The sequence below is a fragment of the Phyllostomus hastatus genome, unplaced genomic scaffold, assembly GCF_019186645.2.
Source record: "Phyllostomus hastatus isolate PE091 unplaced genomic scaffold, TTU_PhHast_1.1 phas_scaffold_21, whole genome shotgun sequence".
Lineage (NCBI taxonomy): Eukaryota > Metazoa > Chordata > Mammalia > Chiroptera > Phyllostomidae > Phyllostomus > Phyllostomus hastatus.
Window position 1 is genome coordinate 12,592,302 of NW_025334017.1, and position 14,322 is coordinate 12,606,623.

Here is a 14,322-nt window from a genome sequence, read left to right on the forward strand (position 1 = left end):
AAAGTTATAATTTATCTTTTGAAATTTTATGTACTTTTTTTTACTAAGTCTAGGAGTAAGTAAATTAAATCCCTTTGATAAGATTCCTTGTTCTGTGAATAAAGCAGGAGATCATGTACTATTGTACCAAGACTGAATTACAAGGGAAACTTAGATATTTTAAGTCTTAATTGAGAATCTGGGAAACATAGGAAGGGACTTCAGAGAACAACTGGGACCCAATTATCCCAGTATGCTGTTGCCTTCCCCAGGTGAAGACATGAAGGAAAGGTTTAGAATGGGAAAAGAGAAAAAGCTTCAGGTATGTTCTGGTTGGAGATTGTTGGATGAGGAAGCAGAAGGCAGGCTAATTAGAAGCAAAGGATGTTATGTAACCAGTTTGGGAACGTATTTGTCTTTTTCTGGTTGGTTTTGAGTTGGAAGCAAAGACAAAAACAGGGAAGCTGGTAGTCATTGACCAAGTCCCAACCACTTGGGGCCAGTTGCTGCAGAGGTTGTGGTCTGGCTTCTTGTAAATCTTCTCATATAATTTGTCTCCAACTACATCTAGAAATGATTAAAAAATAATTGATGCATGAGGTAAGATTATTGCAAAGCGGAAATGTGTAATGTTTTATTTTACAAACTGCTTGCAGACACCTGCACACATGGACTATTCTCCCTAATACTATTAAAATTAATTTTTCTCTCTGTAATTGCTTGTATTGTTACAGAGGATCTTGATGATTTAAGAATGGAGGGAGTAACTACTCTGGTACCTTCTGGGAGCAAATTTAACCAAGGTCGTGCTACTCACCCTGCTGAACCTCAGGCCAAGGTCACACTGAACATCTGTTCAAGGTGTGCCAGGTAAAACAATTCATGGGTATAGTATATATAAATGTGATTTTAATTCCAAAAGCTACGGTTTTGAGGCAAAGCTTGTACTTGGTGTAAAGAAAACTGTTCCTTGTAGTTATCTTGTGCTCACATTGGCAGGAGAGTTTGTTTTGCCATTTATTGCTGTGCTCATCACCACTCAGACAACAACTAATCAAAGAGTTTAGATTGCCTTCAGCTTACAGTTTAAGACTATTTTAAGTCTTTCTGTTTCTGAATTGCATTTGTGGGCTTCCCTTCCATTCCCTTTCAAAAAGGAAGATTCAAGGGGCTCTAAAAGTTCAAAGCCACTTTTAAAAACACCTGCACAGAGCACAAGTTAGCCCAGGTACAGTCTAAGATCTAATATTATTGGTCTCTTAACCTGCTCCTTATCCCATTCACCTCCTGGAAAGAATTTAATCAGCTTGACGCTTTTCAGTTTTGGCAGCTGGAAGCAATCTTTGCATAGACTGTATGTGGCCAAAGAAGTAGCTTAAGTTACTGCCAAGTCAGCTCCCAGTGCTGGTCCAGCAGAAACTCACCCAATAGCTAGAATTTGTTCCTTTGTAGGAACTAAGTCTCATTTGCAAAGAGGCTTTTAAGCCTGTTTAAATGATAAAACAAGCCTTCTAACCCTTATGTAAATGGCGCAGATTAGCAGGAACAATGCGCTGGCGGCCAGTTTTATCTCCTTTCCTTTATGTCCAGCTATTCTATTGTACTGTTGGAGAGGGGATTAGCTCCTTGGAAATGGGGAGGGGGAGAGTGTCGGAAAATCAAATCAGATTTTTGTAGCTTTTCCTCTTTCTCTTTTACCCCTTTGGAATTTTCATTTTAATTGTGCCATAGCACAGTGAGAACACCCATGGAAACGTTGCTTCAGACAAGCGATATTTGGGTGAATTGAGGTTTTGGTTACGCTTGTGAAGAAAACTGGTAATATTTGTGTGATGAGAGTTAGGCATCCTGAGTATACAAGGCCATGCAGGAAAGAGTGGTTTGACATTCTGAATGAAACCTTTATTTGCACATTTGTACGTCTTGTACACATTTGCCCATTTACAATTCAACTGGAGAGGGGTAGGTGCTTGGTTTTTCATGTCATTTGGAAAAGATTGAAATGGGAGGTGTTGGTTTTTCAAAAGGGAAATAATACATCTCTAAACTTTTGAGGATTTGAATTTAGGAAGGACCAAGCACATACACAGCCCTGAATTATTTACCATTCATCTTCCAAGTGATAGAATTAGACCGTAAATTACAAACAGCCTGCTTTTAAGGTGAGCCCTTTACTGAGTTTATTGAAAAAATATTAAATTGAGTAATCAGTCACATTGCCTTCTCAATATGTACTAGATACTATTCTAAGCACATAAAAACTCATTTAATTTTCAAATAATGCTGGGAGTTAGTTACTATTATTATTCTCATGTTATAGATAAGGAAACTGAGGGATGAGTTGATTAAATAATTTGTCTAAGGGAATACAGCCAGTAGGTGGCAGTAGTTTCAAACACAGGCAGTATAGCTTGACAGCCTGTTTGCTTAGTCATTTGGTTTTATTGCTCAACACCAAGCTATTTTCTGAAGGCAAAGATGGAGGCCAAGATTTAGGTGTTTGAAATGATGGAGCTCTTGACTGTTTTGATGGAGCATAAAGTAATGTTGTACTTTCAAAAGCAAGATAGAGATATAGTGATTCAGGGAAATGTAGTAACCAATATAGAAGACAGTAGCTTTTAATTTCTGAGTATATGCTATAGCCAGAGTTTAGGGATGAAGAAAAACTAGTATCAACTGTCAAGAACTATGAAGGACCTGAGATTTTACCCTATTTGCAATCTAACATGTCAGTCTGCAGTGTATATAGATGCACACAGAGGACATGAAACTCCTGGCTCAGAGACCAAGGACTTAGTAAGCACAGTAACAGTTGTCAGTGTATTAGCATTTTCACTGGATCCCTGAGGCTCAACTCAGACTGACACAAGTAGGGCAGTAGGTTGCAGTGTATGAGAGGAACCCTGAGTTTAGGAAACATGAATATTTTACAATGGGAAGTCAGCATTGCTCTAAGGAAAGACTCTCCATCTCTCTTCCAAGGCTGCCTGTTACATAAACATTCCTGAACAGATTGTCTGAAGCAAAGGTTGACGGTGTCTCTGCTCACAGGACATGTAGAAACATGAGAGATTCATAGAGAAATATCTCCTGATATTAGTTGCTGTAGACTACTTCAGCAATGCACTGATGTGGTTATCAGAATTTCCATAATTAATTCTAAAGCATCAGTTTATGTTGCTGACTCACCTCTATTGCAAGTAAGGCTTTTCAGTCTGTGAGAATAATACCTTTAAGCCAAGGCTGAACAATTATCTGAGGCAGAAATCATAAACTGAAGGACCGTGGGTAGTATCCAGGTTTATGTGTTCATGTAGTATTTAAAAATACCACTGGATTAGTTACCAATTTTACATAAAAGTTGGGATTTTTATCTTTTGTTAAAAATCCATAAAAGTGATAACACTGGACCCCCATTCTCAAAGGGTTACATGCTAGCGGCTTTCCCCTGTAGAGCCATAAACCCACCAACCCTGCTCTAGCTCACCTCAGGTTGTCCCTCCACCTTTACTCATTTAAACCACCTCTGTGGAGTCTATGGGCCCTTGTCTGTAACCTCTGATTTGTAGAAACATTGGAACCCCAAAGACAAGCAGCGTGTTAGGACTGGAGGAATGCAAACTGAGGAGCTTGGCCAGGCCACTGAGAGGATTCGGTGCCCAGAAGACACAGATTGGCAGGTTGCACTGTCTCAGGGTACTAGGTTATAGGCCGGGATTTGTGGTAGCCAGGCTATCTCTCAGAACTCAGAGAGAGTTGATCAGAAATCCAGCTCTGCAAACTAAACCAACATGGAGAAAATGACTGCTTCGTTTACAGAATGGTGGTCATTCCCATTGCTCTCTTTGTGGGCGCTGCTACTGGCCTAGAAGAGGCCTGTGAGGAATAATGCAGGCTTCATGTGGAAAGCTGGACATTGGACTTTGGAACTGGGATCAGGATTTAATGCCAGATCTTACTGGATTAGAAACAGTATGGGGCTAATGGATAAGAAAGTTTAGGATGATTAATGTTAAGTTGTATCATGCACTTACCAAGACCTTTCAAGGCTTTACAACAAAGGCAGAAAGCAGACAACCTTTTCTGAAGTCTGACAAAGGGATCTATCTAATGGTGGTGCTCTAAAGTACCTTGTGTGTCATCTTGGGAAAATTATGCAAATATTCATAAAATCTCGTCCTTCTTTTGTGAAATGGATCTCATGCAATCCTGGAGATAATTTCTAAGGAGGCTTCAGAGCACTGGACAGGATAATGTCTGCAAAGGCAGCTAGCGAAGTGTTCACAGTGCAAGCCTCTCAGGGGACAGGTTTCCTCCTCTTCTCACTCACTGGAATAATTACCATGTCAATACTTAGTTTTAAATGCTTTGAGCTGTTTTTCCCCTGTCTTTTTAAGAGGCCCACATGAAAGTGCTCAAGTATTGAGGAAAAAAAGAACCTCGTTTTTCCTGACGTTCAGGAACTTTTTCGTGCCTTAGGCTTCTGACTGGGGAGAAAACGATGGCCTACCATCCAGGATTTCCTGTGTTCAATAAAACAGTGTAAGGTGGAGACATTTTTGTTTGTTTGCTGTTTGTTAGAGTGTTAAGGTGAAGGAATCTAGATGTGTTGTGATCTTGACATAATACTCTAGCCCCAAGATACTCTCAATGACCTCAGTATAGAGTCAGTGAGACTCAAGTGATGTTCAGAGCTTCTGCAAAGACCCCATCAATGATCAGATTGGGGTAAAGAGGTGCAGTTTACACTTTAGATGGTCATTTTCCTCCATCTCTTTTTCAAATACTGCACACTCATGAGCTACTTATGGGATCACAGTAGCTTGAAGTGAGTGTTTATATGGTATGTCTAGGACATTTTTGCTCTGTAAAGCTGAGGGCATACAGCCAAAGGCCACAGAGCCCTATGTGTTCAGAACCTACTTAGAAGAAACGATCTGTAATGAGACTCATTCACTCTACAGGGAAGAGTTGAGGGATGTCAGATATACGGGACCACTGGAGGGACTTCCACTTTATAAGACATCAGGACAAGGGGAGCTCAGCCACATTAAATTGCTCTGTAAGGTTTTATGAGCAACAAAGTGATTAAAATATCACCAATGTCAAAATGTTTATTAATTGGCATAGTTACAAGAAATAAAATCACAGAATTTTTAATACATATTTTACAAGTGTTTAAAAAACACAGATGGATGAAAGTTTGTATTTTTAAGCTGTAAATTCTCCAGGGTAGTGTTACTGTCATAATTCTTGGTGACTTTCATCTGATGTGGACATTGCTATAACTTGTGTGATTTAAACAGAAATGACATCTCCTGGAAGGTGCAAAAATGCATGGGTAATAGATATGTGACCACCAAGATTCATTAAGATTTTAAACCAGAATATCTCATTTCTACCCCTCAAATGATAGAGGGAAGAAGTCATTATAAAACTATGACTTTAAATAAAAAAATTCCTGTGTAGGATATAACATTGTCCTTTTAGAAGTGACCATCTTATTTAGGACAAGGTAGAATTTTTAACATATTCACTGAGTGTCTTGGCTTGGCTTTTAATAGGTTCCACCAACATAGCTGCAGATCCTTGAATGGTACAGGCAAAACAAGGTTTATTTGTGGCCTAGGGATCACACTGTCATGTTAACCAAAGAGCAGAGGATCAGTAGGGCAATACCCCAAATTACCTGGCATTGTCAAAAAGTTACCCAAAACTTTTATGGTTTAAAAAAAGAGTAGCTTGTAAAATTGTGAATTTGAAATTAAATTTCTCTGTTAAATATCCTGAATGTTAGTTTTAAGATAACAGTTAAAATAAAAATAAAAAGACAAATGCTGATACCAAGGCATCAAATAACTTTATAAGTCATTTTTCTGGAAAGACCACCCATTAATTCTGTCTACTCATTGCCAGTCTGAGGAGTTAAACCTTGTTTTTGTGGATTTCTGCCAGTTCATTCCGGATGGTGAGATGATGTTTGTTTTTGATGGTGCAAGAGTTTGCATTCACTCATGCTTAACATCAATAGCTCACAAAAAAGGAACTGAAAGCCATTTTAAAAGAAATTGGATTATAGAGAGCATGCAGTGATACTGGCTCAGAAACTATAGCATGAGAGTGCAAGGAGCTACTTGTTTCCAAATAGCGTGCTGATTTTTAACTGACTTGCTTCATGTCATTGTACCAAAAAGTATTCATTATTTCTCCTAACTATCATGATGTTAAAATACTGAGTTTAGTTGTATGTTGACTAGATAAAGCCAAAGCAGATCATCATCGGTGATGGCATGCTGAAGAAAAGACAAATATCAAACCTTGTAAACGTGAATTAATTTCAAACTGCCTATTTTAGGATTTACTAGTTGACTTGAGGAAACTGGCATAATTAAACATGCATTATATTGTTTCTCTTCCCTATGCATTTCTTTCTTTGGTCCCAACTATTTGTATAAAGTTTAAATTCTGCAAGTTCCCATTGGAAGGAAAGGGGAGCAAAACTAACATAAAAGAAAATGGATAAGGACAAAAAATGACTGCTATCCCTTGTTTAAAGTTAAAAGTTTTCATAAAATTGACTTTGTACTCCTAGAAGATTAAAAGGTCCCACTTGAGTAATGACTGCAGTGCAGCACCTATGGCCATGTTTTAAGTGCAAAATGTTTAATTTGAACCAAAATACATTTATGGAACATATATTCTGTGTCAAGTACTATGATAAGCTCAGAAAATAAAAATGAATAGCACTGACCCCTAGGGACTTACATTCTAGCTGGAAAAAGACTTGTAAACAAATAAGCGCAACCTAAAGTGTCAGGTGGTGGTAGTGCCGTGGGAAAAATAAAGCATGGTGGGATGGCCAGGTTATGCCAGATGTGATGGTTATTTTGCAGGGTTATTGTCATGGGAAACATCCACACCCTGGGCAATACTGATATGTGCCTTTTATTATTAATTCATGATCTGCATGAAGAAAGAAATGAGAGCAATAAACACCAGTCCGAAGCTGGGAATCATTTCATTAGTTCTTAATACAGTAATTTCATAGCTTTTCTTTTATTTATAAATCAATGCAAGATTCTACCCATCCCCACTTCTTTCAGTAATTGTGGTTCATAAGGGAGACAGGTGCATGGACACACATGCATGCACGTGAACACACATACAACCTAAAAGCTATTTTCTTGTGTGATGAGGAGCTGGGGCTTTAGAACAAGAGAGGCCAAAGTGGGATTCTCAGTTTGGCCACTAAACAACTCTGGGAAATCATTTAGCCTCTCTAAACTTCAACTTCCCACTTGCAACATGGGGGTGAACATTTCTGCCCATGGGATCTTAGTGTGGTGGAGTGGCTAACTTTGTTTTGAGCAGTCTACTCTGGGGGGGGGGGAGGGGGCTCTATTTTAAGATAAAATGATCACATTTCAAAGAAGTTGAATATACATTTGAAATCAGGGAAATCATATTATGTGCACAGAAAAATAGAATAAAACATGAAAATTGAGGGTCTATGACAAGGTCACAAGGGTTTAAGGAGTAAAATATTAAGGACAATTTTTGTTGATTTTTACCTAAATACATAAAAGGGTCTTGATGATAAAGACTTTCCTTACCATTCTGTGCATGTGCCAGCTTATGTATACATATGTGTACTACAAAGCAAATGCCTAGCAACACATTTCTCAGAACATAGCCCTGTCTTTGAGTGGCGCCTGACAGCAAAGCCTGGATGACAGCACATCTGTTCACAACCTGGTTCATTGAATATTTTAAGCCCATGGTTGAGAACTGCTGCTCAGGGGGAATCTTTTTTTTTTTTTTTTTCAAAATATTACTGTTCATTGACATTGAACCTGGTCACCCAAGACAATAAGTTTAATGTTTTCATGCCTGCTAACAACAACATCCTTTCTGCAGCCTGTGGATCAAGGAGTAATTTTGACTTTTAAGTCTTATTTAAGAAATACATTTTACAAGGCTATAGCTGCCATAGATAGCAATGCCTTTGGTGGACCTGGGCAAAGTTCATTGAAAATCTCTGAAAAGTGTTCACCATTCTTGATGCCATTAAGAACATCCATAATTCATAAGAAGAGGTCAAAATATCAATACTACCAGGAGTTTGGGAGAAGTAGATGTCAACCCTAATGGATGACTGAGCATCTCAAGACCTCAATGGAGGAAGTAACTGCAGATGTGGTGGGAATAGTAAGAGAACTCTAATTGGAAGTGGAGCCTGAAGGTGTTGCTGAATTGCAGCAATCTCATGGTCAAGCTTTAACAAGCGAGGAGTTGCTTCTTATGAATGAGTGAAAGAAGGGATACCTTGAGATTGAATCTACTCCTGGTGAAGATGCTGTGAAGATCATTGGTGTGACAACATAGGATTAAAATATAACAAACCTAGTTTAAAAAGCAGAAGCATTTTGGCCATTTTACTGAAGAAGGTTAGGACAGAAATGTATTTCATTAAGTAAATGTCTATAAGGCATAAATTCATATTGATATTTATAAAACAATTAGAACAGTATAGCATTCTTACTTAAATTCTTGGTTCTATCATTGAAATTTCATTTCTTTTATACTGAAAAATCTTTATTTCTAACAAAATATACAGTTATTTATTTGCTGTACTGACAACTCCAGAAAATAGATCACAGATAAAAATAGAGGGTATCCTGACATTCCTAGTATAGTTTTAAATTATTAAAGCTTACAACTGCAGTAAGACCTTTGGAATACTCTGCACAAAGTTGTGCAAACAATAAAACTACTGAATTAATTTTAGAAATTCTATGTTTCCATTTACTTTAGGTTCACATTGATTATACTGATGATTTGCAGTGAAGTTACTTGTTTTAGACCCCACATGGTTACTCATTGTCTCCTTCCCAGTGCGGTAATGAATAGTGTGTGGTAATGAGCGTTGGGGAACAGTCGATTCCACTGTTTCAGTTCACCTTTAATCTGACACCGTTGCTAAACATTCTAACATCCTAAAGGGCTTCTGCTGTTAACTACTAATCTTCTCTTTGTGGAGACTGTCAATTACTTTAAGAAAGAAGAATACACAGCTTTTAATAGAAATGTGGAAAATCATTCTAAGATTATGTAACAGCATTTTATTTCACTATCATCTTGTATATCCACAATGCTTCAATACTTAGTACATACAAGATTCACGTATATGATTTTTGCCTGAATGAAAGACTTCTGTTTAATGTTATTCTTTAATTTCCAGTAATTTGAAATTATAATGCCTTCACTCATTCAATACTGTTTTTAACTGTACTAAATCTTGATGTGTTCTACAAAACTTATAATTCTACTTTTTTAATCCACAATTACATCTTCTGACATAATCAAATGTATCAATTTATATTACATAAAAATCCAATGATTTTTTCAGTTTTTTCCCCCATGAACATCAAAATCTCCTATTTTTCCAAAAGAATATGTGAAAATACCTTGAGTTACATATGCTTTATACATTCTTATACAGGTGCCAAAGAACAATACAAGTAAATAAACACACTTGAAGTTTTACCCAAAATTCTTTTGACCTATAGGTCAAAAACCAAAATTTACTTTGTAATAAATATAAGTGTACACCCGTAACTGGGAAATGTGTCAGTTACGATACCTGTAGACCACACTTCAAAAGTTTTCATGAACAATTTTCTAAATATTTGATATTCATATTATCTGGATTTTCTAGAAGCATTTATAAAATACAGTGGTGCTTGCATTTATACACATTTTAATTGCAATACATTTCAATAAAATCTCATATGTTATATCATATTTACGTAAAGCTTTAGCTATATGTTAAATCTTAATGCAGAAATCTAAACTTTTACATGAACTCAAATGACATTCCCCAAATTTCCAGTACTACATTCAGCAATAACTATAACGATTACTACAAAGTAAAACACGTAATTGCTGTCTTAATATTAAAGTAAGCCAATAAGTCATCCAGTTTCATTACAAAATGATTTCTTCCCATTGCAAATTAAAAGGCATTTAATACAAATGCCTTGATTTTGACCATATGGAGGGGCCTTTCAGACAATAAGATTAAAACTCGGTGTTCATTTGATAAGAAGGAGGAAGACAGTCATTCTCCTCACGTTTTCTACAGTCTATCTAGGCTTTGGCAGCCTAGACCCCCTAAACTTCAGCCCAAGCCACTTTTTAATTCTTCTGACTATGACTTTTTTTAGTTAACCTAAAATTAAATAGTTCTCTCCAAGCTTAAAATTGCTAAGAGGAAAACAGAATTATTTGTTTGAAAATTTTAACTCAGACAGGACTATGTCAAAGGGTCCTATGACTGGCACCTCCGCTGTTTCCTTGGAACCCCAGACCCTGCTACCCAGATGCTGTCTGGGGGTGTCCAACATTTTGGCATCTCTGGGCCACACTGAAAGAAGAGGAGTTGTCTTGGGTCGCACATTAAATGCATTGTGACACATAATCACAAAAAATCTCGTAATATTTTAAGTAAGTTTACAATTTTGTGTTGAGCTGCATTCATAGCCATCCTGGGCCGCATGTGGTCTGGGGGCCATGGATTGGACACCCCTGCTTGGGCCTGGGCGGGAAACTGCAGTGCTACACCTATGTTAGTCATGAAAGGGGGCTTCTCCATAATCCACATGCACCTGCTCTGACTGATGGTTTCTATATAAACCTGCAAAGACTGGCTATTGGTGAGGGCAGCTAAACCACTGTGAGAGCAACTTAGAGAAATCCATGTTGGGTGTGCTCTATAAAAGAGCCCCTTCTCTGGAAATAACACCCAAGATAAGTGCATAAAAGCAAAGCACTCCTCCTACTTCTTCTGGACCTACTTCTTCCTACTGTCCACATCCTGATGGCTGAAGTGTATGGAATTTGACAGCAGTATAAGAGCTGAGGAGGAGGAGAAGATAGAAAAGACTCTAGTGACTTAATCCCATAGTACCCTCTCTGAAGTGTCTAGAAAAAATAAATTTGTTTAAGACTTGTAGTCTGTTAGCCTTTTATCAAGACCAATTTCTCAAAATGTTGAAGATATTGGGAGCAACACAGATAGGCAATTCAATATCAAATGATTTTCACCTGGATTTCCCTGGATCTTGATGCATTTACAAAAGTCAGTATTGCTGTTCAGTTGTTTATTCATGGGGTCAATGCCAGGTTTGAAGTGAGTGAAGAATTAGTCTCTACAAATGGTCTGCTTGGAACAGCATTGTGGAAAATATTTGAACCTATCGTGTTATTGAGCCAGGGGTGTCAGTGATGAATTTCACTTGCTCCTGTGGACTTAACCATTATCAAGTCCATGACTTTGGGCCGGGAATAGAAGCTGAATATTCTGACTTGCCCTACTACATAGCAGTTTGATGGCTTATCAGCGGCAAAGTTTTCCTGCAATTTTTTGAGCTAAAGTCTGAGATTGAAAGTTTTCTGAATTAGAATACTCGCCCTCAGCTACTATTGTTGAACACTCAGTGGTGGTGGAAATTAGCTTTTGCTTCAGGCTTGATAATATTTCCTAATGAATTACAAGGCAAAGCATCACTTATATGAAAGCCTTATTATATTTCCTAATGAACCTAAAATTACAAGGCAAAACATCACTTGCATGAAAACCTGATTATATTGGGTAAAGTTATTTTGTTGACAACTAACATGGTTTGTATGACATGATGTCAAGCTGCTTTATATGGTTGTGAATGAATATTATCATTTGATAGTATCCATCTGTGAGATTACATTTTCAAAGATAAAATACATAAGATCTCATTACAGAATCCACATTAACAGATGAAAATTTGTTATCAATTGCAATGAAAGGGAACCTCAGTTTTGAGAAATGTTGTCCTCTCCTGCCCTAAATTAATTCTTGTTATTCAATTTGTATTACAAGAGATTATAATTAATTATCTGTTGAATATAACCACTAAACACTTGTGGAAAAAATTAATTCATATCATTTATATTTATAAACACAGATATTTACCCTGCATGTGACCAAAAAACAAATCAAGATACTGTATTCAAACACAATATTTAAATTCAAACTCATCAGATTTCATGGTTATTACTACATATGTTCGTTCCTTGAGGGCATCTTTCCTTACAGATAATCCTTGAATCCCTGAGAGCTCTACAGTTGTGTTGAGTAAAACGGCCTTACAATTAATTTGCAATGTAGGTATCAGTCCCTCTAAAGTATGAAGGTGACGTTATATTCTTAGGTGTATTTTAGAATTTCCTGAGGTGAGTTCTCAAGGTTTTCTGTTGCTTCCCTCTTGAAGTCCTTAATGAGCCTGTGACCTCTCCTAGGTATTGGTGAGGGAGGCAATTAGGGTTTGGATTTTTCTTTGTAAAGCCTTCTCTTCCTACAGTTACTATGACTTTATCAGTCTGAAATGGGAATTGGATATTTCAGGACACTTCAGTTCTAGTTGATAGGTTTTTTTTTTAAGTGTATGCTGACATGACAGCTGTCACAATACCATCTAACGAAATACTTTCAGATGAAGTTAAAGACAACTAAGCACTACTAGAGCCATTGTATGGAAAATGCTAAACAAAACTTTTTGGCCAACCTAATACTTCCACACACGCTGATAATCATGAAAACAGATTAATGGGGCCATCATCCTGCTGAGAATTAAAACTAAAGTTTTCTGGGAGGAAACAGTTGCAGATATAGAAGAGAAATAACTCAGGATATCTTTAATAGGACCACATTTGTAATTATATTCCAATTATATTTTTAGAAAAAAATTAGCTGCACTAGTCATTTACCTTCATGTTATAAAAATCAGAAACTTCAGTGAATTTACTTTAAATAAAGGGGGTTTAAGATAAAGATGGTGTTTGGGAAGAAATAGCAGAATAGTTCAGTCTCACTGACACCTGGAATGTTGCTCACAACTATTTGGGGTACAGCACCTTCTCTGGTAGCCCAGCAACAGTGCTGGGACCCAACAGCATACCATGATCCTCTGCTGGCTCCTGCTAATCTGCCTTTCCTCAAGGTACCCTGTCAATGAATAATCGCTTTCAACTTTTGGCAGTCTGCTTACTCCAGTATTTTAATGCCTCATGCCATCTGCTTATGGTCTTCTCCTTGTGCTTCATTATTTCTACTCTTGTAGATGGAATATTTCTCTCTCCCAAATTCATATGTTGAAGCCTTAAACCTCCAATGTGATATTTGGAGGTGGGGTCTGTGGGAGGTAATCAGGTTTAGATGAGCTCATGATGGCAGTGCCCTCACAATGGAATGAGTGCCCTTGTAAGAAGAGGATGAGACAAGAGGTGTCCCTCTCCACATGCACATAACAAAGAGGTCATGTGACCACACAGTGGAGTGGTGGCCATCTATAAATTAGGAAGGGAATACTCAACAGGAACTGAATCTACTGGTAGACTTGATCTTGGACTTCTTACCCTTTAGAACTATGAGAAATAAATGTCTATTGCTTAAGCCACCTGGTCTATGGTGTTTTGATACAGCATCCTGAGGTAAGACATTGACCTTTACAATTAGGTCTTTCACTAAATCTTATTTAAAAATTCCCAGAGAGGGAATCTGAATGAGTCCACCAGTTAGCATTCAGCACTATGTCTGAACTTGAGGAGCAGAGTCCTTATTCTATATCATATTGATATCAGTGACTCAACATTAAGTAATTCCTGGTATAATATTCTACAGGATCAGGGCCACTTTGTGTGTGTTTATTTTTTGAAGTATTATTGCATTTATTTAGAGGTATGGTTTTCTTTATATTTTTGTTTATTGATTTGAAAGAGACAGGGAAAGAGGCATCAATTTATGGTTCCACTTAATCATGCATTCATCTCTTGCTTCCTGTATGTGCCCTGACCAGGGATGGCACCTGCAACTGTGGCATATTGAGACGACACTCCAGCCAACTGAGCTACCCAGCCCACTTTGTAAAAAATGAGAATACTTAAGGTTTTAGTAGCCTTAGCAGCACTTTGTCCTGAACAGGTACTTAGAGTTTTAAATTTAGTTCTTGAAAGTTTTTAGAATATTTTTCTTCAACAGAAATCAAAATTTTGCATTACTATGTGTTGATGCGTGGGTCACAAGCCAGCAGTGATCACGGAATGCTGGCTGCTGATTGCTCATTGAAACACAAGAAAAAAGCCAGAGACAGACTAGTTTCTGTGGAGAAATAGGGACAGCATGGCCACCCCCTCTAGTGGGGAGTGCACCGATTTACCATCCAAATCTGCTTTTATTGGGCTCGTTTTGCATAATAATTCAGGTAAAGTGCAGTACTCATTATGAGGAAGTAAGGAACAATAGAT

At 37.5% G+C, this 14,322-nt stretch overlaps 1 protein-coding gene across 1 annotated transcript in view; it reads left to right on the top strand.

The window, feature by feature from the left end:
- Positions 1–14,322, top strand: part of CUNH8orf34 (chromosome unknown C8orf34 homolog) — a 302,867-nt gene that overhangs the window by 177,689 nt on the left and 110,856 nt on the right. Inside the window, 1 exon segment of the mRNA XM_045861369.1 lies at positions 714–849. Within this exon segment, the coding sequence (XP_045717325.1) occupies positions 714–849 (136 nt within the window).